The 26,817-nt window shown below is 40.6% G+C and overlaps 1 protein-coding gene across 2 annotated transcripts in view; it reads right to left on the bottom strand.

Moving 5' to 3' along the window:
* REPS2 (RALBP1 associated Eps domain containing 2) overlaps positions 1-26,817 on the bottom strand; it is a 238,584-nt gene that overhangs the window by 137,162 nt on the left and 74,605 nt on the right. Inside the window, exons 4-6 of one of the 2 annotated variants that reach the window (XM_025275803.2) lie at positions 24,070-24,196; positions 15,371-15,468; positions 232-370 (exon numbers count right to left, since the gene is read on the bottom strand). In XM_025275803.2, the coding sequence (XP_025131588.1) occupies positions 232-370; positions 15,371-15,468; positions 24,070-24,196 (364 nt within the window). The remainder of the gene's footprint in view (positions 1-231; positions 371-15,370; positions 15,469-24,069; positions 24,197-26,817) is intronic. The other variant, XM_025275804.2, reaches the window with a different exon arrangement.

Below are 26,817 nucleotides of genomic sequence, written 5' to 3'. Positions count from 1 at the left end.
GTATACCTGTGGCAGATTCATTTTGATATATGGCAAAACCAATACAATATTGTATAGTTAAATAATAAAATAAATTTTTTAAAAAAAGAAATTCAACCCCAGAGAAAAACAAACTGAAATCATAGAAGGTTTTGGTACTCATTTTGAATGGACTATTTCTCAAGATGGGCACTGTTATTTATGTGAGACAGCAAGCTGGGACCTGTGTCCTCACCCACCACACTTCATTACCTGAAATGAAGGAACTCGGATCAGGCTGAAGGGACCGGAACTGGTTGACATAGTACTCGCGCTGCTCTTCCGTTATCCTCCAGGGTTCGTCTGGGTAACTAGTGCTGCTATCCTGCAGTTCTCTCTCCACTGAAAAGGACTTTAAAAAGAAATAAATAAGCAAGTGCTCACAGAATCTGTCTTTTGTGAAATGAAGTAGAAATATTAAATCCCAATAAAAGTTACCAAGGATTATACTTATTTTTTTCTCAAGGGAATAAATGTGAACACCTCATGACTAGAGTTTAATGTGAACATAAACTTCTGAAGGGCAGACCTGATGCTTTATACTTTTTTGTGTGTGGTCCCCAAAATTGCTAACAGGACTAAGCATGAAATATTGAACACTCGGGTAAGTGACAAAAGATTTACCAATGTGATGAAGGGGGGAAAGTACAATCATTCTTTTCTTCAAATATTCGCCACATTTTGACCCTTTCAAATTAGCTAAGCAGATCATAAAATAATCTAGATTCTTTTTAAGTCATTTTTTAAAAAATCTAGAACAGTTATAACTACACCATCTTTTTTTCTGAGGCATTCCCAGTGTATAAATCTGGGAATCAAATGCTCAGAATCAAGTCCCATGTCCCCAGGTCCCACTTGAGTGGCAAGTCAGAATCACCAAACCTCTCATTCCACATTTGTGAACTGAGGGTTCTACTTAGTAATAGAGTGGAGTGCAGAGATGGGCTGTCATGGTACCGCAACAAACAGGGTAACAAGGGGTGCATCTGACCTGCCACTAGAGGGCATGCAAGCCAAATTTGAGAATTTAAGGATACAGAACCAGTGTAGTAGTGCAGGAGAACAAGCTCTGCAAGGGAACCGGAAAAGAAGCAAAAATGGTGATTCTGGAAAGAGCAGCCCAGAGCTTTGTTCCATCCCTCCCGTCTACTCTGAGGTTAAGGTGCTTCTTGCAAACGCCACCTTCATGGAACAAGGAGGGTAAGCCTTTAAGACAAAAGGAGACTAGGAAAGGAGAAGTATTACTACTAATGAGCCATCAAGCTGCCTGCTTCTTGAACGCAGTATCAAGGAACTAATCATTAGGAAGGTATTCTAGTCACTAGCGCCAGAAAAAAACAGTAGATCATCTCTGTCCCCTGCCCCAAATTCCCCAACACACATACACCCCATTTTTGGAAGTAATTCTTCCCAGGAACACTTGACCTTCCTCTAATGCCATTCAGAGAAGAAACAAGTCTATAAAAGCTTGAGTTGTAATATAACCTTGAGATGCCATCTTTGAAGTTTTCATACTAGATGAGTTTCCACTAAATGTAAATCAAACCATTTTTAAATGCCCTGGAAGTCATTATCCATTAGTTAATGCCTTAAATTCAAAGAGTGTTTTGAAACTCACAAAGTATTTCACCCTCTATCTCACCTGAGTACCTCAAACTTTTGAGAAGTAGCCACAGGAGTTAGTAGTATCATTTTCCCAGATGAAAACTGAGGCTCAGAGAGTTTAAGGGACATGCCCATAGACTTCACGGAACTCCTGGAGTCAGCAGATAAATGCAGTTTTTTTAATCTACTGCCAAAATTTCCATGCTAGGTGTTGGCTGCTACATTCCTTGGTACTAACATGGAAGCTTCTACTCCCCTAGAACACACTCCCCTTCATGCCTGGAACCAAAGCTGCCATACCCAATCGTTGTTAGCATCAGCCCACGCTTGTTCTTTTCCCAATCCCATGACCATCTGTTCACTCTATTTCCTCTCTCATATTACCTGACTCCTGAGTGGCATCAGTAGTCTCTCGTTCTTAGTTGCTCAGTCGTGTCCGACTCTTTGTGATCCCATGCACTGTAGCCCATCAGGCTCCTCTGTCCATGGGGATTCTCCAGGCGAGAATACTGGAGTAGATTGCCATGCCCCTCCTCCAAGGATCTTCCCAACCCAGGGATTGAACCCAGGTCTCCCACATTGCAGGCGGATTCTTTACTGTCTGAGCCACCAGGGAAGCCCAAGAATACTGGAGTGGGTAGCCTCTCCCTTCTCCAGGGCATCTTCCTGACCCAGGAATCGAACCGGGGTCTCCTGCATGGCAGGCGGATTCTTTACCAGCTCAGCTACCAGGGAAGTCTAATCTGACAGTAGAAATCAGGAATAAAAAGGAGTAAGTGATTGATTTTCTCTGCTTAAAAGCGTACAGTATGACCTGTTACTCAATAAAACAAATTCACCTCCTCCACCTTGCTTTTACAACCCTTATAATCCAGCCTCCTCCTTGGTCACATAGCAGGCTTCTGATAGCCCATATGCTCTCTCCTCATGGGTCAGATTTGTGCCTTCTCCCCAAAACACTCTTTCTCTGATCCCAGTGTGCACAAATCCTACCCATTCTCAAGCTCCATGGCCCTGAAGGGCTCTCTGATGTACCTGCAAGGCCCACAGGCACTGCAGAGGTGCTGCCTGCTCCCTAGCCCCCCAGCTCTGCTACAAAGATGGGTCTGGTACCACACGTGCACCACATGGCCCACCTCATGCCTGATCTCCTCCGCCTCAGTCTGAGTAAGGGTGGGTGGGCACACAGGATGCTCTGGTGTAGAAAGCTCTTCTCTAGAGAGAACAAGCTGGGCCAGATGTTCATTCTTGGGGATATAGATAAAAGTGGAAAGATAAACCAGCAGAGAAAGCAGACCCTGAGCAGATGTACAGCAGAGCTACGGTGTCAAGCTGGGGCCAGCTGGGACTTAAAGTCATGGGAGAGCCAGAACCAAGCACAAGCAGAACCTGCAAGGTACAGAAGTACTAGAAAGAGTCCGGGGGTTGTTGGGAGCCAAAAGGTAAATGGACACTAAAGTCAACTCAACTAGGGCAAAGCCTGTTAATAGAGGAATAAATATGAATAACCAAGAGCTCCCATTCCTGGGGACCACTGGGCCACTCTTTGTCTCTCATTTTTTGGATTCCCATGAGAACCCCAACCCCTTTCTCCTTCTCAAGAAAACTTAAGCTGACAGGAAAAGTTCCCACTCCTTAAAACCAAAAGTGCCTTCCAACAACAAGGGAGGACATGTGAACACTGGGCAACCTGTACATGGTGTGGCCCTTCTACCAGCTCACACAAAACACATTCATTGACCCCAGTCTCTTTCCCTTTGCTTTTCACTGCATGTTTTTAACTGATTTGACAAACCAAGTGATTTGAACATCTTACAATGTGAATCCCAAGTATCATACAGTTTTTGAACATTTAAAGTGTTGTTAAATATCTTCATTCAGGTTTCAATCTGGAGGGCAAGAGTTGTATCATCTAAGCCTTCATTCCACACACAACCCCTAGCAAGCACAGCACAGACACTACAAAGCCAGGTGGAGGGCCACTTATTGACAGGCCCTAATAACTTCAGGGTTATATCTTATATTGAAAGAGATGCAGAAACACTTCTCTAAGCTGTGCTTAATGAAAGAAAGCCTGTAAGTCCATTTCATCTTTTAAAGCTTGAGATCTATCAACAGACATCCCTGTCAGTCTCAAGGTCTGATCTCTATGGAGAGGTCTCAAGTTCCTCATCCATTAAGTGAGCAATTTCAGAGACAGGTAAAGGCATATGGAAGGGGCAGATCACATTCCACATACCTGAAGCCAAAATATTCCAAAACAAAGCTGATCTATTCCCTGGTGGCTCAGTCGGCAAAGAGTACCTGCAATGTGGGAGAACTGGGTTCGATCCCTGGGTCGGGAAGATCCCCTGGAAAAGGGAATAGCTACCCACTCCAGTATGCTTGCCTGAAGAATCCCATGGACAGAGGAGCCTGCTGCGCTACAGTCCATCGGGTTACAAAGAGTCAGACACAACTGAGCGACTAACACTTCATTTTCACTTTGGGTTCATTTAGAGGAGATGGTTCCCTGTATCTGGTCCCTGTGGTGAGATGGCAAACCTGGGTTCTCCTGCACTGCAGGCAGATTCTTTACCATCTGAGCCAACCTCAATGAACCCAAAAGGCAACCATAATAATCAAAGATCTGAAAAGTCAGTCACCTAAGAGAGAATGTCTACTTGCAAAGACTAGAGGCACTGAGAAATGGAGATGGGGGAGCAGTGAGCCTTGAGCCTCTGAAGAGAAGCCAGAACCAGGAGGAGCTCCACCTCCACATGTGCCCAAGGAGCACCCCCAGTTTCACCCCATCTCTAGTGGTTTGGTTGGCTGGGTGGAGATCTTTGGTACTTGGTGCCAATTTTGAGCTCTGGCAGTGTTCTCAAGAAAATATGAGAGAGAGAGAGAATCTTCCACATCTGTGTGCTTAAGCCACATACATATGGTTCATTATACAGTTTCTCTAGACACAGGAGAATTAGATTTGCTTATATTTAAAACATTCAAACCCTTGGTTTTGTTTCAAGTGAAATCCAAATATCTCACACTGCAAGTTGTTATCTCTGGGGAAAACAGGCTGTTTATAATGAAAGAGACTTCAAAAGACTCATTTTAAAAAGTAATACTATTAATAAAATCCCAAAAGGCAACATCTACCCCTAAAGTATCTTAAAATCAAACATAGTTGAAAAATATGAATTGCAAGAAGGCATGTTGGGGAGAACTTAAGAAGGGAGTGTGTATTTTTTCAACTATAGAACATTTCTGTTTAGCATATAATTCTACCCTGGAGGCCTCCTATAAATGCTGCCTTAGAGTCCAGCCATTTCACCTGAGGGTGCAATGATGATCGTAGAACAGAGTCCTTTTGGTGCTTAGCAAACAACAAACCATCTGGGGGAGCAAAAACTCCTAGCAAGCCCACAGTGTCTATGTGAGGACACCTCCCCTGATAACAATCTTTTGGAAATAAGAATGCCATAGAATAACCACAAATCAAAGCATGATCTCATGAACAAAGGTGTGAGAGGACTCAACCACCCTAAAGGGAAAGACTGGCTCACAGGCTGTAAGACCAGACTATAGCCTACATGATCATTAAACTGCCTAAAGAAAGATCATAGGAACTGATCCATCATGGGGCAGAGAAAAAAGAGTCAGAGAAGCAAATGATAGCTGTGCTTCTCTGTGGGATTATGCTGGCTGTCCTTTGATCATTCACACCCTACCTGCCTGGTGCATGGGTCTCACTGAGTGGCTGCCCAGCCAGGAATGACATTTTCCAGCCCTTCTTGCAGTTAGCCACAGACACATGACTGAGTTCAAGCCAATGCAGGGGGAGTGCAAGTGACCTGCACTACTGCCCAGAAGGGCTAGCACCCCATGGTTCTCCTCTGTGCTTCCCCCATTGGCCCACTGAGAAGGGGATAGCAAGGCCACAGGACACAAGGAGCCCTGGCGCCTGAATTACTACGTGGAGGAAGGCTGTCTGCCAACCTGTGAGATAAGTGAGAAACAGACCTATTGTGGGAAGTCATTAACATGCAGGGCATTTGTTATAGCAGCTATAACTCTAACCAACCTACTCTTCAAGCGAGGCCCAAAGGAAAGGCAGACCTGCCTAGTACCAATGGCACAGCCACTCCTGCACCAAAGATGAAGCATGAAGCCATCTTTTTGTAATATGACCACCTAATAACAGCTTTCTAATTGGATTGCTCATGCAGACTATCTAGAGGCACAGCATGCAGATGCATCTTTACAACCATCTTTCTGTGCTTGGTTAATATGACTCTATCTTTCATGAGTTTGCAGGAGACTCTCAGGGAGTTAGTACAGAGTAAAGAAAAAAAGAGGGTTATGGTAAAACTGAGAGAAATTGTTAAATGAAGAAAGGAGCTAGAGGAGTAGACAGAACTCAGTGATTTTGTCTTTCACATCCAACCATTCTGTGTCATACTCTGTCTATATAGTCTTGTCCTGTTTCCCACCTCACTCTCATTCTAACATAAGGCCCATGATGACAGGAAATTTTTTCTATTCTGGTAACAGGTATATCCCCAGAGCCTAGAAAAGTGCCTATCAAGCAGTAAACACTCAAAAGATGTCTGGCAAATGACCGGAAAAACTGTCAATTCTAACTCACAGAACAGTTAACCTGAGTTCTCCTATAATGACTGGAGCTGAACTTTAAATGCACTTACCAAACAACTGTCACTCTGCAGTGTAAAGGCTGGACTCACCTATGAAATCAGAGAGGGTAAAAAACTTTTTTTTTTCACTTTTTAGCTTGAAATAATTATAGATTCACTGGAAGTTGCAATAAATAACTTCTGGTTTTGCCTACAGTGAAGTTAGTTACAATTAAATCCTAACAGAGCAATTTAACTTTATCAGTTTTTCATGGAAATAAATCTACAAAGATGCCTTTAATCACATACTACCAAGCTTACTTAGGGATCTAATCTCAACAGCTTAGAAGCCTGAAGGCCAAACTATAGAAATCTCTTGAGTTTAATGAGCAACGCACAGTTGCTGCTTATTAAGATAAACTAAAAAAATTTTAATGATCACCACAGACATCGAAGAATGTTACATAACACATATTCATGATTTTGCTAAGTGTCATTGTGAGCACCTAATATACTGGATCTGTTTTCATCTTGACAACAACCCTGCAAAGTAGGCCCCATGAGCTTCATTTTGGAGAACAGGAAACTGAGGATTAGGGAAGGGAAGTGACATACCAAGACCACACACCTAGTAAATGGCAGAGTCAGAATATGAACAGAGTCCAGAACATGTACTCTCACTCAGCAAGCTCTGGGGTTCTTCCTATCTTAAACATCCATCCATCCATCCTTTAACGATGTACCATTTCCTTTTAAGAATTAACCTCACTGCAATGCCTATATTATTTCTGTTAATTCTGCAGATTGAAGATCTCAGCTGAGGATGTGAATATCCTATACTTACACCTCCCTCCCCATTATCTAGTTTAGTTGCAGATTCTGGCCAGCGAACTATTAAATTATACAGAGCACCATCTTATTTCTTATGTAACTTTTGCTTATAAGCATCTGGTATGTTTTCATATCAGGAAAAAATGACCATGTCTGTCATCCTCAGGGCATGCTGGCATGGTAGCTAACCCTTAGAGGTTACTTACTATTTCCCAATGGATGAGTCAAGGACAAAATGTTACAGGCAATCTACCCTGCAAGCAAGACTGCTGGGAGGACTGAAAGGATGCAGACTAGTGAAGAGTCCAGAAGAGTAAGGGGGCCAGAGAAGAACTCGGTCAGTAGCACCTCCTGTTGGGATAGGTGATGGGGGCATGACACCGCCTGCCCCGCTGAAGTCTGGGGATACTGATGCACTTAGGGGTGAAATGGTGCTGCTGTAAGGAGCCTTTCCTGTTCACACCACACTATCTACTAAGACCAAAGGGGCCTAGGAATCAAATACCACACTCCTTTCCAGCTTTACAAAGTACTTTCTGACACCAGGAGTTCAATCGGGTGTTTTCAGCTACATCTAAGAGGCTAATTCAGAGGCACCCTGACTATCAATCGGGGGGGGCCCCAGCTACTTCCACAAAACTTCTGAACACCATAAACCTTTAATGAAATGCTCACAGAGATGGGGTGGAAAAGCAACACTGACCCCACAAGTAAAATGTGCTCATTTGCTTTCATGTAACCAAGCTGTCTAACCACATGGATGCTGGAATCCTCATATGTACCATCCTACCATTCTGACATTTCTCACTGCCTCTAAGCATGGATTCTGAAATACCTTAAGGTGGCAACCCAATTAGTCATGCTATTTACTGAATCAACATCTTTGCTCCATAAACATCCTTCAATCTCTATCCCAAGCACCCTCTTCTTATGTCCTGGAGCCACCTTTCTTTCAGTGATCCAGTATCTCCTTAATATTCTCATCCTGTAATACACATGTTTGCCTTTCATGTAGAAGTGTCTCTCAGTGAAGAAATTAGGTGACTACAATCACTTGAATCATTAAGAAGTAATTACATTGGGAGCACCTGGGGATACCACAAGAGACAGCTACAAAAGATGTAGGCTGAGAAAAGTAAATTTCAGTATCATTCAGTAAAATGTTTTAAAAATAAGGGATAGCAAATTTCAAAACGAATTATAAGTAGATGAAGGAAATAAGTAGGAAAAGGAGGCTGGATGCTGTGAAATACAGGACCTCTTTGTGGTAATAACAGTGACCACTGGGGTATCTGTGGGTTCTAGGTAGAGTCAGGGAAGTAGAACACACATATCGACCTTCTACCCCTTAGGAGATGACCAAACTCCAGCTAGGGTTTGAAATCAAATGGGGAATGAATGTGGTAAAACAAGATGTCAAACTAAGAATAAATCACATGCATTCCAATAAAATGTATCAAACTAGTTTTTCCAGTTACACACAAAGGCAAACAAACATATACCCTCTCCCTCCCTCCCGTCTTTCCCTCTCTCCCTCCCCCTGCTCTTCCTCCTCCCTCCTTTCCCCTCCTCCTTCCATTTAGTCAGAGGAAGAGAATTGAGCTGTTTGAGCAACTTTGAGAGGTCAACACGCGCACACACACACACACACACACACATTGTGTTGACATTTACCATCCCTAAAACAGGTTTTCCCAGCCCTAATCTCTACCCATAAAGAATCTGCCTGCAATGAGGGAGACCTGAGTTTGATCCCTGAATTGGGAAGATCCCAATGGAAATGGCAACCCACTCCAGTATTCTTGCCTGGAGAATCCCATGGACAGAGGAGCCTGAGTGGGCTACAGTCCATGGGGTTGCAAAGAGTCAGAAACGACTAAGTGACTAACACTTTCACCCTAACTTTCACTCTCTACCCATAAACTAATTCAACTTTGCTGTCAAGAAGGTAGAAACAAGAAATCAGTGCTAGCAGGCCTGGGGTGCTCCAGACCAAAAAGAAGTGGAGTTCCTAACCTCCTCCAAGTGCATCGGGGGCCCAGGACCTCCTCTCTACCATATAAGAGAAACGATAAGAACTACACCAAGATTTCATTTTTCACTTATCATACTGACCAAGATTCCTAAGTTTCTTAGCACACTGCATTTGCATGGATATGAGAAAAGACACACTCTCATACATTGTTAGTAAGTGTGTAAATGGGCACAGTCTCTAATTTGAAAATCTCTACCAAAAACTAAAATTGTGTAGCCATCTCACCCAATTATTCCATTTCTAAGAACTAATCCTACATATATACAGTGAGTTTTGAGAATCTGCCCCTAGAAGACTATTAAATTCATTCCCTTCAGAAAGGAAAAAAAAAATCACAGCATGTATATTTATGGTTTAAAAATTGAGTAAAAGATATTTTTAGTGGGATCTATTTGGAAGGATATTTTATTTCTCAGACCAGTCTCCCTAAAGCGAGGTTAAGGTATACTGCATATATTAGATATATAAGAATAGCTATATGTGCTTATATATACATAAAACATTCCCAAAATGATACAAAATAAATGGACTATCTTGGCTACCTCAGGGATGGAAAACCAAGAAATATAGGATGCCCATTCCTCCAGGTGAGGCTCACAGATAAATGAGTGAACAAGCAATGAACTGCTTTTTAAGAATGAAAAAAAAATGGGAGCCCCACATGTACAAGAAACATTAGAAAGTTCTCACACTTCATGCTATCAACGGGAAAAAAGCATAGATAAATTGAGACAAAGGAGAAAACCAAGAGGGCAAGAGTGAGGCTGAAGAGGGCATTTTAAGAAGGTGGTCATTGTTAAATGCTGCCAAGGGGTCAATGAGACACGGACTTAACACAAGGTAGTTTCTGGCAACCATGGCAAAGACAGAAGCAGTGGTGCATGGTGGGAGCAGGAAGGTCAATTCCAAACCCTACACCAGCAAAATCATAAATGACTATGCGATCTAGATGGTTAAGATCACTTGTGAAAAGTAAACCACAAAGGGGCTTCCCTAGTGATCCAGTAGTGAAGATTCTATACTTCCAATGCAGAGAGAGTGGGTTTGATCCCTGGTTGGGGAAATAGGATCCCGCATGCCACATGGCCAAAAAAATTAAAATTAAAAAACCACAAAATGATCTATCAATACACTACAACAGAGAAGGAGGAAATAAGATTTATCATTTCTTTACAAATGCTGTCAACTATTCATCAACATAGGTTGTGTGCTCAGTATCTGAAATTTCAAAGGGAAAAATATCCAACATCTGAATGAAAAAATAAAAATATCTGGGCACTGAATCCACATAAGCACCTCTGAAATGCCAAGCCCACAAGCTGCAACAGTGCCGACCCAGAGTCCCTAAAAGCCTTCCCCAGTTCCCAGAGGCCATGTTCCTTCCAACGAAGACAGGAAGGACTTAAATACAAGGCCACAGAGGAAGCTACAAGTGAGGCTGTCATGGGCTTAGCAACGTGGGGAATGAGTGACTCGCACAGTCTAGCACCACGACCAATCCCTATTAATCGCTTACCACCAAAACCCTTCACGTCACATCCCCTCATCTACATGGCTAATTCTGGTTAGCATCTGCTTTCTGTGATGTGCAGTCCAGCCAAACCAAGTTGACAGGCATAAGAAGGAAACCTAAGAACTGAGGAAAAACACATCAGCCATGAAAACCACAGACTGCTGTCCCAAAAAAAGGCCCCTTGTTCTCATCTTAAACTGAAGGCTCCAAACAGGAGGAGGGACCTCCACTGACACCAAACAAACATTAAGGGAATCAGACAGTTGCAGAGAATTACAACGGACTATTAAATTCATTCCAACTAATTCATGTTACAGAAAAGAGAAGGAACTTGCCTAAGGTCATGCAGCATATGGCTAGACCTGGGCAAGAAACTGTCTGACTTTTGTGCATGATCCCATAAGTCCTCTTAATGGCCAATGGCTGCCAAATACTTCTATTCAGTCCTGACTGTCCCCAGCCTCTGGCCACATATATCCTACCATCTCCTTGACACTGCCTTTTGGCTGTCTCAAAAGCTCAAATCTCAACACTGATCTCATGATCTTGCCTCAATACTCCCAACACTAGTTTTTCATTCAGGGCTTCACAGATTAACAGATGACATCACCATCCATCCACTTCCTGAGACAAAGACCAGAGAGTGGTGTCCAGTGTTTGAACTCTAGCCCAACTGCTTCCTAGCTGTGACCTTAAGCAAGCTAAATGAAGTCTTTATACCTCAGGTTCTGTCATCTGAAAAATGGGATAATGATGGAAATTACCTTATAAGATAGTTCTAAGCACAGCAAGAGAGGTGAATAAAATGCAAAGCTCATAGTAAACATCTCTGTTTGTGCAGCTCCCTCTCTCCTCTTGCCTGCTCTCCCTCAGCCCTACTCCCTCACTTGGACAATAAGGATCAGCCGTTACCCTTTCAACTCAAACATGATTTCCCACTGGAAGACTTCCTTGATCAACCCCTGCCTGCTAAGGCTGGGTCCTAACTTCCCACCTCCTTTTTAATCCTCAAAGCACAGTATAATTTCTGCTCACCACACATCATAATTATATATTTGCTTTGTGATGGTCTGATCAATAGCCACCTCCTCCAATAGTCCGTAAGCTCTAGGAGGGCAGGGAATAGGAGTATTATATCTCATTTTTGTACTCTCAACATGGTACCTGGCACTTAACAGGTGTTTAGTAAACATTAGTTGCTTAAAGTACTCAAGAAATAGAGGAAAATAAGAGAATGGGAAAGACTAGAGATCTCTTCAAGAAAATCAGACATACCAAGGGAATATTTCATGCAAAGATGGGCACAATAAAGGAAAGAAAAGGCAAGGACCTAACAGAAGCATAAGAGATTAAGAATAGGTGGCAAGAATACACAGAAGAACCGTACAAAAAAGGTCTTAATGATCCAGATAACCACAATGGTGTGATCACTCACCTAGAGCCAGATTTCATGGGAATGCGAAGTCAAGTGGGCCTTAGGAAGCATCACTACAAACAAAGTTAGTGGACGTGATGGAATTCCAGCTGAGCTATTTCAAATCCTAAAAGAAGATGCTGTGAAAGTGCTGCACTCAAAATGTCACCTAATTTGGAAAACTGAGCAGTGGCCACAGGACTGGAAAATGTCAGTTTTCATTCCAATCCCAAAGAAAGGCAATGGAAAGAATGTTAAAACTACCATACAACTGCACTCATCTCACATGCTAGCAAGGTAATGCTCAAAATCCTTCAAGCTAGGCTTTAATAGTATGTGATCCAAAGTCTTCCAGACGTAAAAGCTGGATTTAGAAAAGGTAGATTGATCTTTGATTAAAGATTAAATTGCCAACATCCAATGGAGACAGAAAAAGCAAGAGAATTTCAGAAAAACATCTACTTCTGTTTCACTGACTATGCTAAAGCCTTCGACTGTGTGGATCACAACAAACTGTGGAAAATTCTTCAAGAGATGGGAATGCCAGACCACCTTACCTGCCTCCTGAGAAATCTGTATGCAGGTCAAGAAGCAACAGTTAGAACTGGACATGGAACAACAGACTGGTTCCAGATTGTTAAAGGAGTACATCAAGGCTGTATATTATCACCCTGCTTATTTAATGTATATGCAGAGTACATCATGGGAAATGCTAGTCTGGATGAATCACAAGCTAGAATCAAGATTTATGGGAGAAATATCAACAACCTCAACTATGCAGATGATACCACCCTAATGACAGAGAGCAAAGAGGAACTAAAGAGCCTCTTAATGAAGGGAAAAAGCTGGCTTAAAACTCAACATTCAAAAAACGAAGATCATGGCATCCAGTCCCATCACTTCATGGCAAAGAGATGGGGAAACAATGGAAACAGTGGCAGATTTTATTTTCCTGGGCTCCAAAATCACTGCAGACAGTGACTGCAGCCATGAAATTAAAAGACGCTTAGAAGGAAATCTATGACAAACCTACACAGTGTATTAAAAAGCAGAGATATCACTTTCCTGACAAAGGTCCGTATAGTCAAAGCTATGGTTTTTCCAGTAATCACGTATGGATGTGAGAGTTGGACCATAAAGAAGGCTAAGCACTGAAGAATTGATGCCTTCAAACTGTGGTGCTGGAGAAGACTCTTGAGAGTCCCTTGGAGAGCAAGGAGATCAAACCAGTCAATTCTAAAGGAAATCAGTCCTGAATATTCATTGGAAGGACTGGTGCTGAAGATGAAATACTTTGGCCACCTGATGCATAGAGCCAACTCACTGGAAACAACTCTGATGCTCGGAAAGATTGAGGGCAGGAGGAGAAGGGGGCGACAGAGGATAAGATGGTTGGATGGTATCACTGACTCAATGGACATGAGTCTGAGCAAACTTTGGGAGACAGTGAAGGACAGGGAAGTCTGGCATGCTGCAGTTTATAAGGTCACAAAGATTCAGATATGATTTAGAAACAACAATAAGTTTTTTAAAGTGCTCAGGAAGCATGTTTACCAGAAGAAAAATGGGCCTAGAGATTAGAAGAGAAGGCTTGGGACACCAATCTAAATGAGAGCCCAAGGCTATCGCCTGCCAGGTGGCCACACAGAAAGGGCCTGGTGAGCCCCATCCAACCATAGTGAAGCTCAGGGTTTACTGCTTGTTTGACCATCATTCTAACAATTCAGGATGTGGTCTCCACAGCACTAGAATCAGCACTAGACTCTGCAGAAACAAGGACAGCCACACCTTGCAGATTTTTTTAGATGAATCCCAGTCCCTCTGATACCTTTCTTAATGTAACTATCACTCCACAGTGGGTATGATTCTCATGTTTAAAAACACTTATTTCTGTACCATAGGACCTCCAAATACAGCCAACTACTCCATCTGGGCGCTCAGCTGAAGAAACAACTGTCTGTTCCAACTTAGGGGTAAAACTAGCTCTACTGGACTTAGGAGAGAATGGCATCTTGGCTCCCCAGTGTGGTACCAATAAGGGATTTTCAGGAATATTTTTTACTATAACCAATGTTTATTTATACAGCAACTCTAGAACCTAGTCTCCTTGTAATATGGCACTCTAACGAATATAGTGAAGTATTACAAAGAACAGGTTTTGACACTGGGAAGCCTGGTTCAAATTCTGGCTCTGCCACTTACTAGTTATAAATGAAACTTTAGACTCATGACCTGACCTCTCTCAGTTACCTCATCTGTAGTTAGATATGATAGATGGAGGAAGCGTTACACACAAATACACAGCATAAAGCTGAATTATCTACCATCTTTAAGAAAATTCTTTGTACACAAGAGTTCTACCTCAGAAATTCTGTATCATGCCTGCCGTATCATGCCTACTTATCTCCAGAGGCTATAAAGTGGACACCTCAACCTCCCTTAGCCTTGTTTATTCTCTTCTAGAATACCAGCCCACTTCATTATGGGACTATCTAAGATCACCCTCTATTGTGAGGAGATCTCCCTACACATAAATGATGTTTCTTCCTCAGTTGGACAACTGAAATGTTATACAAACCACCCTACGTCTTCCTGTCTTTAGAGTCAAACAGCCAACTCAGTTTTCCCACAGTTTCTCTCACACTACTGCACTCACCCTTTTTTGGGAATATGACTCCACCAGCATAGGACTCAGAGGTACTACACAACCTAACAGTTGCAGACATGGGGTGAAAAAACAGCTCTTTATCCAAAGGAAACAATGGAGAAAAGGAAAGTAAAATTTTATAAGTTGTGTAACAAGGAGAAACTGAGATATCACTTGTGCTTCTACCATATTTCTTTTGTATCAACTACAAATAGGAAACTGTATGCTGCCAAGTAACTGTTCTCCAAATAGCAGTGGACTAGGCACTGACAGAAAATACAGGAGAATCACCTCTGCCTTTCAAAGCTGGTAATTTAACTGGAGGCACAAAACAAATGGGCAATAGCAAAGTATGCATGGAATATGTAATAGTAACGAATAAGGCAGAGATAAAACTAGTCTGTTTTAGACAAAGTAAAGGCCTCCTGAAGGAGGTGCCTAATGATTAAGCAGATGAAGGTGGAAGGGCATTTTGGACCAAAAATCAAAAACCAGGCCAGAGTAGTCTAGAGACACAGAGAAGGGAAGAAACAGACACAGTAAAAAGATTTAGAAAATATACAAGCAACAGAACAAGAAATACAATATCTGCCTTAGGGGATAGCTTTATACCCTCCTTAAAGAGGGGGCGGGCTTCAACAAGTCACACCCCTGAAGTCTCCCACTGGCATAACCCAACAGAGGCATCACTTACCCGGATAAGGGAAGCCTGATGCCGAGGGGGTTTGGCTCCTGGGCCTCCCGTTGAGGGTCCCTCAGGCTGGACAAGGGGCTGTCTAGCTTCATAAGGAGCTGAAATGGCAGGAGGGAAAGTCAGCATGGTTCACAAAGATTCCAATTTATTGCTAATCTTAACCTGATGTAAATATCTCCCTGCTTTATTATGAATTCACATTCAAACTGCTATAGTGTCTGCTCTTTGGGGAAGAATTAGTAATTAGTTTATACACAAAGGGTCACATAAGACAAACAAGGGCTTCCCTCATAGCTCAGTAAGTAAAGAATCTGCCTGCGATGCAGGAGACCCCGGTTCAATTTCTGGGTCAGGAAGATCTGCAGGAGAAGGGATAGGCTACCCACTCCAGTATTCTTGGGCTTCCCTTGTGGCTCAGCTGGTAAAGAATCCACCTGCAATGTGGGAGACCTGGGTTCGATCCCTGGGTTGGGAAGATCCCCTGGAGAAGGGAAAGGCTACCCACTCCAGTATTCTGGCCTGGAGAATTCCATGGACTAAGTCCATGGGGTCGCAAAGAGTCAGACACAACTGAGTGACTTTCACTTTCACTTTCTTTCACTTAAGACAACAAACCTTGGTGCCCCTGGGTACAATTTAACTGAACCATCTAAAGATAGCCAACAAAGTCATAATAAAGCAGGGAGATATTTACATCAGGTTAAGATTAGCAATAAATTGGAAAGGTGGAATGGTGTAAACCTAAACTGGGATAGAAAATAATGAGAGTAGTTAGAAAAGTGCCATGTTTTAAGTGTTCAACTTCTAAATATAAGGTAAATTCTATATATACCCTGCTATTTAGAATGCTTCCACTCATCATCCACACTCCCAAGAAGCAAGAAAGTGAGTATGAATTTTGAACATTAAGAATCAACATTATCATTTTGCTTATTTTTGAAAAATAAATGCCACTATCTTCTTTTCCTTATGGAAAGAATGTAAAACCAAATAGAGAAAAACACAAAAAGGAATAAATGCATTTTATATTTATTACTTTATCATCCAATAACCAAACTAAAAATAATTTTTCTACCTTTAAGAAAAGTTTTTAAGTCACAAAAATGAATGCATATTTTTCATTCCTTTTATTTCCAGAACACTTAATAACAACTTTCCCAATATGATACGAAAACAGTTAAACATAACCAGGCAATATTCAGCTCCAACAGAAAGGGGAAATTATCACTCAAGATGAAACCATTTCTGATCTCTGTAGGTTAACAGTTCAGGTTTTTGGAAGTATATAAATAAATAAAAGGCTTTCTTTCTATAGCTTCCTTATACATCAAATTAGGTAGAGACAGAACAGCAGCCTGTTGTGGCATCATCTTTAGCAGAGTTCGAACTTTTTAAAATAAAGAAGGTATAACAACAGGACATCAAGAACAACAAACCACTCTTGGGCTCACATCTGCTCTTTGTATTTCCTCCAAGGAAATGGAATACATTATTATACAATTATTATTAACACAATATTATAACATTAAATTACATTAAAACATAAAAATCACTGTCTGGAAAAATGCAAAGCAGATTTTCTGATGCTGCTAAGAATATATGAAAAACATAAAACCTGCAAAAGAAACATACATAGAGAATTCATAGTCCAAATCTTAAAATATAAGTTTCAGATGGTAGGCAGGTATTGTCCTCAAAGAAGGATTTTTAAGATCATTCCATTTTGAAGGATCATCAAATTTAACTCCTACTGAAAGGTCTGAACCACAGCAAACTGTACCATGGCTGGGATACCAATGGTCATAAGCTTTCCCTGGGAAGCTGATCCCTCTGCCTCCCCTTAGAGGGAGGGAACTTCTACTGCTCAGGAAGGACACATGTAGGGGGAGGCTGACTGGCCCATGGCTCCAATCCCTCACCAACAATGGCCTTCCTTCCCTTTAAAGAGACAGACGTATCTTATCAATAAGGCTTAAATGAACACTGAGCCACATGGTGGGTCATTTTTCGAGAGGCCTGGCCTCAATGGCAGATTTTCTCTTCATACCCGTGTGGGAAGCGTGGGTTGGTCACACCTGCCTGTGACTGGAAAGATGAGTGTCTAAAACCTTCTGGTCACAAATCTTAGACACATGCTCCTATCAGTTGGTACCAGAGCTGATATTCAGGCCACTATCAGTCTGACTCCTGTCTCATTCCTCAACTGAAAATGAACTCAGGAGGCAAAAGATAGGTACTACTCATTGTCTCTACTCTTTCCCTCCCAAATAAAACCTGAAACACGCAACTCAATACAAAACAAATAATTCTTAGATCCCCTTATAAGAGGTTGAACAAGGAACTAGAAGTACCACCTTTCTCCAAGGGGAAGATTATAAAATGAACCTTAAAAGATTTCATCACTCTGAGATTCAGTGTCAAACTAGAACAGAAATCACAACTAACTGCCCAATAAAGACTCTCCATCTGCAGTCACCCAATGAATAATATCTAGAAGGTGACTTTCAAGAATACGTGAGCTTCAAAAACATAATGAGTACCATATTCTAGAAACACAAAAGAAAATACAAGGGAACATCTTAGCACCTACAATGTGCCAGGAATTGTGCTAGGAATAGACGTTTATATAATATTACTCATTTCATCCACAGAGCAAAATTCTAAGGCAGACTTTATTTCATTTCACAGGTAAGGGAAATTGAAGCTCAGAAAAGCAAAATACCTAGTCATACAGGCTGGAAATGGAAAGAAATGAGAAATGTAGGCCTATCAAGTCTACCTTTAGGCCCAGGAGACCAACATCACAGCCCATGCTCTTAAGTGAGATGATACCTAGCACTGATACATAAGAATAAGATGCATAAGAAAAAGTAGAACAGACACTGATTTTAAAATAAGACTTTAGACAGCAGAAGAAGCAGGTTTAAAGAGTCAAAAGTAGTTACCTCTGCATAGAAGAAATATATCTCAGCATAGCAATGAATAGCCCATATATGACAAACGCACAGCTAACATCAAACTTAATGGTAAAAAGCTGAAAGCACTTCCTCTAAGATCAGGAACAAGACAAGGATATCCACTCCCACCACTTTCATTTAATGTACTTTTGGAAGTCCTGGCCATAGCAATCAGATAAGAAAAAGAAATAAAAGGAATCCAAATTGGAAAGAAGTAAAACTGCCACTGTTTGCAGATGATGTGATACTACACACAGAAAATTCTAAAGATGACACCAGAAAACTATTAAAACACATCAATTAATTTGGTAAAGTAGCAAGATTCAAAACTAATATGCAGAAATCTGCTGCATGTCTATACACTAACAATGAAGTATCAGAAAGAGAAATTAAGGAAACAACCCCACTCACCATCACATCAGAAAACAATAAAATACCTAGGAATAAACCTACCTATGGAAGCAAAAAACCTGTACTCAGAAAACTATAAGACACTAATGAAAGAAACTGAAGATGATACAAATGGAAATATATACCATGTTCTTACACTGGAAAAATAAATGCTGTTAAAATGACCATACTACCCAAGGCAATCTAGAAATTGAATGTAATCCCTATCAAATTACCAATGGATTTTTCATAGAACTAGAACAAAAAAAATTATATTTATATGAAAACAAAAAAAGATCCCAAACAGCCAAAAACAATAATGAGAAAATCAGAATGGAGCTGGTGGAATCATACTTCCTCACTTCAGACTACACTACAAAGCTACAGTCATCAAAACAGTATGGTACTGGCACAAAGACAGACACACAGATCACTAGAACAGGATAGAAAACCCAGAAATAAACCCATGCACTTATGGTCAATTAATCTACAACAAAGGAGGCAAGAACATACAATGAAAAGACAGTCTCTTCAATAAGTGATCCTGGGGAAAGTAGACAGCTACATGTAAAAGAATGAAATTACAATATTCTCTAATACCATATACAAAAAAACTCCAAATGGATTCAAGGCCAAAATTTAAGACCAGATACTGTAAAACTTTCAGGGGAAAATATAGGCAGGACACTCTGACACAAATCACAGCAATATTTTTTTGGATCCATCTCCTACAGTAGTGGAAACAAAAAGAAAAATTTAAAAATAAGACCTGGGACTTCCCTGGAGGTCCAGTGGCTAGGACTCTGTGTTCCCAGTGCAGGGGGGCCAGGTTCAATCCCTGGTCAGGGAACTAGGTCCCACATGCATGCTGCAATAAAGACCCAATGAAGACAAGAAACAATTTTTTTTAAAAGGGCTTATTTTTTTTAATGGGACCTAATTAAACTCAGAAGTTTTTATACAATGAATGAAACAATAACATATACATACTACTAAATACAAAATAGATAAACAAGGACTTACTGTATAGCACAGGGAATTCTATACCTTGTGATAACCTATAATGGAAAAGAATCTGAAAAAGGACACATACACATATATATATCACTTTGCTGAACACTGAAACATTGTAAATCAACTGTACTTTAAAAAAATAAATTTAAAAAAAAAGAAAGAAAGAAAGGTAGTTGCCTCTAGAAACCAGAAACAGGTTGAGTCAGAAGGAGAAGTATTACTGTGATTTAAACATTTTTAAAAATACAGATGGCAACTTCTGCCTCTGAGGGTTGTGGTAAGTAGAAAACAGTGCACACAAAGAACTTGGAACGATGCATGGCACTTAAGTCTTATCCAGTGAGCATCAGCTATAGCTACATCCAGCAAAGGAGGTGAGCAGGCACCCAGGAGAGAGGCAGAAGAGGGGCTCTGAATCACAGACTGTCCAAAGATGCTGCTGCTGCTAAATCACTTCAGTTATGTCTGACTCTGTGCAACCCCATAGATGGCAGCCCACCAGGCTCCCCCATCCCTAGGATTTTCCAGGTAAGAACACTGGAGTGGATTGCCATTTCCTTCTCCAATGCATGAAAGTGAAAAGTGAAAGTGAAGCTGCTCAGTCGTGTCCGACTCTTAGCGACCCCATGGACTGCAGCCTACCAGGCTCCTCCATCCATGGGATTTTCCAGGCAAGAGTACTGGAGTGGGGTGCCATTGCCTTCTCCTGATTTAAAACGTACACATATGGCCCATTAGCCAGAAATCATGGCAGAATCTTGGACAGAAAAACAACCCTAGAAAATGTATTCCTAGAAAATTTTCCTAGCAGCAGAACTCATTTCTGAAAATGTATAAATTCAAGTTTAGGGATCATGATGTAGGAGAAAAACCAGGAAGGGGTAACAGAAACTTAGAAAACAATGTTTCAAGAATAAAAGAGTGCCCACAAGAAAATGTCACTTCACATGTAACAGAATAGCTAAGATTAAAAACACTGAAGAAAGAAACCAGAGTACCAACTGCTGGCAAGAACACTGAACTCTTATACATTGCCTATGGGAGTATGCAGTCACTTGGTGAAACTCTTTAGCAGTTTCTTATACCTACCCTAAGGTGCATCAATTCCACTCCCAGGTGCCAGAGAAATGACATATGTCACAAAAAGACTCATAACCAAGTGTTCACAGCATCCTTATTCATAACAGCCAAATGCTGGAAATAACCTCAATATTCATCAACAGAAGAATGGATCATCACTCCATGATACATTCATACAGTGGAACAACACTGAGTAATATATTAACGGGAACAAACTGCTAAGACACGTAACATGAAGAATCTCAACACTGTGCTGAGGAAAAGACACCCAAGAGTACGGTTATTCACTATGATTCCATTTATATGAGTTTCTAGAAGAAGCAAAACTAATCCACAGTGATAAAAATCAGCACTATGTTTTCATGGGGGAGGCAGGGAGCACAGAGAAAGTGACTGGGAAAGGGGCATCTCTGAGGTGGCAGAAATATTGGTTCTAATGTCAGGCAGACTTTTTATTGAAGTATACAGTTGATTACAATATACTTTTAGCATAGTGATTACAGTATTTTTATAGATTATATTCCATTTAAAGTTATTTTAAAATAATTGCTATATCTCCCTGTGCTGCCTAATATATCCTTGTAGCTTATGTATTTTATACATAGTAGTTTGTACCTCTTAAATGAACCATTATTTTTTTTTTGGCTGCACTGGGTCTTCATTGCTTTTGCATGGGCTACTCTCTTCATTGCAGTGCTCAGGCTCAGTAGTTGTGGCATGCAGGCTCTAGAGTTTGGGCTCAGTAGTTGTGGTACCTGGGTTTAGTCCCTCCATGGCATATGGAATCTTCCTGAACTAAGGATCAAACTCATGTTCCCTGCATTGGCAGTGGATTCTTATCTACTGTGCCACCAGGGAAGTCCAAGTAGTTTGTACCTATTAATCCCCTACTCCCTCCACTTTCAACCACTAGGTTTGTTTTCTGTATCTGTGAGTAGGTTTCTGTCTTATTAAATTTATTCACCTATTTTATTTTTTGGATTCTACATATAAGTGATAGCATTTCTCTTTCTCTGCCTTATTTCACTAAGGATAATACCCTTTAGATCCATCCATGTTGTTACAAATGGTAAAATTTCATTCTTTTTTATGACTCAATATTCCATTGTGTATATGTATGTATGTGTATCTTCTTTCTTCATTCATCTGTTGATAGACACTTAGGTTGCTCCTGTATCTTGGCTATTGTAAATAATACTGCTCAGAACACTGGGGTGCATGTAGTTTTTCAAATTTGTGCCTTTATTTTTTTTAGATATATACTCAGCAGTAGAACTGCTGGATCATATGGTAAGAAAATACTTTATCCATGATAAAAGTGGTAGATACTTGGGTATATCCATTTATTAAAACTCAAATTGAAGATTTTAAACATGTGCATTTTATCACATGTAAATTTTAGCTCACGTTTTTTAAAAAGGCTAAGAAAGAATGAAAGCATGGACAACCTTGACACAAGCTGCTAAAAGTCAACAACAAAGAAGAGAAGCAGGTTGTTTCCTTGACACTAGGGGAATGAAAGCCCAATTTGAATGGAATGAGGAGAAAATGGAGTATGAAGGAGAGAAAGCTGGTACAGACAGGTTTTTTAAGGAATAACAACCAAAAAAAGACAGGGTAGAACCTGGTGACTCAGTAGAACAAAAATGACTCACCTTTGAATTAAAAACCAAAAACTAGGCACCATGCTGGGCACTGGACTCCAACTTCCAAAATTAGATGAAATTAAGAAAAAAAAATCCACTTCTAAAAACAGGGAAATGTGGCAGGAGAGACTACAAGAGGAATATGAAGAATTCTCAATCCCATTTCATTTTCAGACACCAATGGCACACTGAAGTTCCAGGGGAGTGATTTTTCATTCCTATTCCCTTACACTCATGTTCTCGCTTATCCTCACAACAGCCCTATAGGATACTATTACTCTGTTTCAAAAGAAGAAAATCATGGTTCAGAGTAGTAAGTAGCTTGCCCAAAGTCACATGGCTAGTCACATAAACCCTCATCTTCTGATTCCAATCAAAAGATTTTCCCAGGACTTCCCTGGTGACACAGTAGATAGGAATCTGCCTGCTAATGCAGGAGATATGTGTTTGATCCCTGGTCCAGGAAGATTCCACATACCACAGGGCAACTAAGCCCATGAGCCACAACTACTGAGCCCGAGAGCTGCAACTACTGAAGCTCATGTACCTAGACCCTGTACTCCACAACAAGAGAAGCCACCACAGTGCGAAGCCCGAGTACCACAACAAAGAGTAGTCCCCGCTTGCTGCAACCAGAGAAAGTCTGTACAAAGCAACAAAGACCCAGCGCAGCCAAAAAGAAAGAAAGAAAAATTAAAGAAAAAAAGATTTTCTCATTATGTCATACCTGCTTCTTTCAGCAAGATCATAGCCTCTCTTTAGTTCGGTCTAGCACACTTTTATCTGTGTCCCTCTAGAAGTCATCACTATTTTCAATGCAGCAAAAACCTGCAGAAACTGGGTCATTTTCAGTTACAGCTCACAGAATAAAAAGGGTGGGGGGTTAGAGATATCCAATTCTAGAATACCTATAAAGGTCATATCTTCAGCTAGGAGCCTGAACTCCACAAGGACAAGATGCTGCAGTGAATTTGTGGAGCTGTAAGCACTGCAGCCTAGGCAGCCAACCGTACAAGTCATTCTCAGAACCAACTAACGTATTTTACCACTAACATAGCCAATGTAACACAACTGTGAGCAAGCAAGCAAGGCCACAATTGGGTACTTCACACACCTCAACACAATGCTTCCCCTGGCATTTCTCTTATTATTCTTATTCTCAAGCACAAGAGCTAAATATTTTCACTTATGTGCTCAGTCTTTAAAGGTTGAATCAATTCTTCTGCAGAATTCTATTTTTTAAGTAGTTTCATGAGAGCAGGTATCATATAAATATGTTTGGTATGTTTGCAGAAAGGAATAAGAATTCCAAAACAATACAAATTCTTCATGTGCGATGTTCCTGTGTAATGAAATTTGTAAACGAAGGATTAAATCGTCTAAATCATTATCTACAAGTCTAAAGATGAACTAGTTTGTAGGACAGAAAACAAGGCATTACTAATATAGATTTCATTTTATGTTTTTTTTAAACTTTGCTTGAGAGTATGAAATTAAATTGAGTCTGGTTTACAGAGCCAGAGATAAGTCAGGAGACTCAGAAACCAGTCGCATTGCTGACTGATAGAGGAAGGTGTCTCTAAGATACTGCCTGGGACAGCTGGCCTCTTACCTGAATGCATCTGCTCCGTGCTGCTCCGCAGTTTGCTGTAGCCATGGCTCAAGGGCACCCTCTGGTAATGAGGCGGGGAAGAAGGAGGGGAGGCAAGAGGTGACATCGAGGGAGACTGCGTTTCCTGCTTCAAAGAACCAGAGCAGAGTTCAGAGGGAATCACTCAAGGAGCCTGGTGCTCTGAGCTGCAGTTATGAAGTATAATGCAACTCTATTGCCAGTAAGCCAACTGCTTTAACAATGAAGATATTTTCTCGAAAATGCAGCTTGGTTAAAAAGCACTGTCTGAGGATTCAAAAGTCTCCCAGAGAACAGTCTCACCAGAACTCAGTTACCTAAATTACTAAAACAAGCCTGACACACTTCCAGTTACTCCAATAATACTTTCCTTGGGAAAACAGAAGACAACTGATCACATGAAATAACATTCATACTCTACAATTTTGATCTCTTTGTGAATAGATTCAATTTTCATTCATTAATAAAGGCTCTTATTTCCTGGATCTACACTTATCAAGTCTTCCAAAAATGTGGATATTTTTAAAATATTTTAAATGGTAATGCTAAATATTCTTGGAGCTGACTAGCCAAAGTAAAATGTCAACTTTTTTTATACTGAGAAATTCCAAAACAATTCATTATGGGTAAACTCCAACTAGCCTACTCCTAAACACTAGGATGGCACCTTAATAAAGTACAAATCTCAATTCGAACGTGAACTTTATGTAGGACCACAGGCGAGACAAGCTATTATTACTTGGCTTTTTACTATTACTCGACTACTGGGTTTCCTCTTTTTTTTAATGCTACTAATAGACTGGTAACAAGGAAACCATACTTTTTATCAGCATAGAGACTATATATGTGTTCTTAGTCAAAAATAATAATAATAATAATAGTAATTCAATCTGAGATACCAATCAAGTACTCTTTTTCAAGTAAAAGAAAAGAATATTTGCTTTGAATTATAAGTTCACAACCACAGACTGGGTGGGCCTAGCATAAATCCAGACTGAAGCGAAAGGATGTGTCCTCAGTGACACAGCCAGGGGATGGGCCTGAAAAGTTCCCAGAGCATCAATCATCCTGGGATAGTGGGCCCTCATTCCTCTCCAAACGCTGGTGGGAAAACATGCCAAAGAGTACTGGCTGAAGATTCTGATACAGGCATACCTCATTTCATTGCACTTCACAGCTATTACTTTAAAAAAAAAAAAAAAAAACAAAAAAAAAAACAAAGTTTATGGCAACCCTGCATCAAGCAAGTCTACCAGCACCGCTTTTCCAATAGCGTTTGCTCACTTCATGTCTCTGTGTCACATTTTGACAATTCTTAACAATATTTCAAACATTTTCATTATTATCATATTTTATGGCAATGTGTAATCAGTGAGGTTTGATGTTACTACTACTTGCTAAGATGGTAAGTTAGCAGTTTCTAGCAATAAAGCATTTTTTTAAATAAGATATATACATTACAGCTTTTTAGCCACAATGCTATTGCACACTTAGTAGACCACACTCCTCTGTCCATGGGATTTTCCAGGCAAGAGTACTGGAGTGGGTTGCCGTTTCCTTCTCCAGAAGATCTTCCCTCTCCAGGGATCGAACCCAGGTTTCCCACATTGTAAGCAAGACGCTTTACCATCTGAGCCACCAGGAAGTCCTTAGTAGACCACAGTATAGTGTAAATCTAACTTTTGTAAGCAGCAGGAAACCAAACACTCGTGTGACTACTGCAGTGGTCTGAAACTGAACCTGCACTGTGGCCAAGGTATGCCTGTTCTCCTTTTTATTTAAGTCCCTGAAGAACTCGTTTCAAATGTATGAGAATTAGGACGTTATCCAACAGAACATGCTGTATGTCACTTAAATATGAAATTTCTGCAACAATACTTCAAATACCCAGCATTATTAGCATATGAACCATATACATCAGTTTCCCAACTTAAGTCTTTAATAGTCATTGCATTTGAAAAACTTTTTTTTTTTTGGTCTTTCTAAAACATGACAAATTTCTTTTCCATACAGAAGGTACTACGTTGAATATGATTTGACTTTTCTGCATAATTTAGTATCTTCATTGCAAGTACCTCGATGCCCTGAGTGCTCACTAATGTGTAAGTCTATTTTACCTCTTATTGACAGACTCACTCATCTGGAATTTTACACTTTTCTCTCTACTCATCACTATCTGACTATTGCAATTAGTGGTCTGATTTTAAAAGCCTGTCCACCCTATTCTTGTTCCTGACCTGTACATGTAAAGGCAGCATTTCCCAAGATGGCCCTCCAAACACGCTCCCCAAGAAGGGATTTCCCTGGTGAAAGAAGTTTAGTACATGCCAATCTCCAGGTCTCTTTATTGCAGGACTTGTCAGGGCCTTTACTGTGCTAATGTGCACCGTGAATGTCTAAGACAGAGAATTTAGCCTTTCCCCCAAGAATAAGGCATGAAACAGCATTCTCCAACCACATTTAACCAGAGAAACCAGATTTTTTGGAAGAAAGTACTTATTAAAAACTCCTAGAAGTTACATTTCAAAGAATGCATTTGGAAATGGTGGTTAGATAAATCAAATAAGTGTGTTAAAGCAGTAGCCTTACTGGAGACACAATTCTACATTAAAGTAGGTTCTAAATGGCCCATAGATGGCTCATGGTAATTGCTATGCATCAGCCTCTTCTTCTTGCTACAAGGAAACTTTATAGGCACACTCCAAGCCTATAATTGTATCCCAGATGGTG

This window comes from Bubalus bubalis, chromosome X (assembly GCF_019923935.1).
Source record: "Bubalus bubalis isolate 160015118507 breed Murrah chromosome X, NDDB_SH_1, whole genome shotgun sequence".
NCBI classification, from domain to species: Eukaryota; Metazoa; Chordata; class Mammalia; order Artiodactyla; family Bovidae; genus Bubalus; species Bubalus bubalis.
This window is presented reverse-complemented; position numbering and strand designations above follow the sequence as displayed.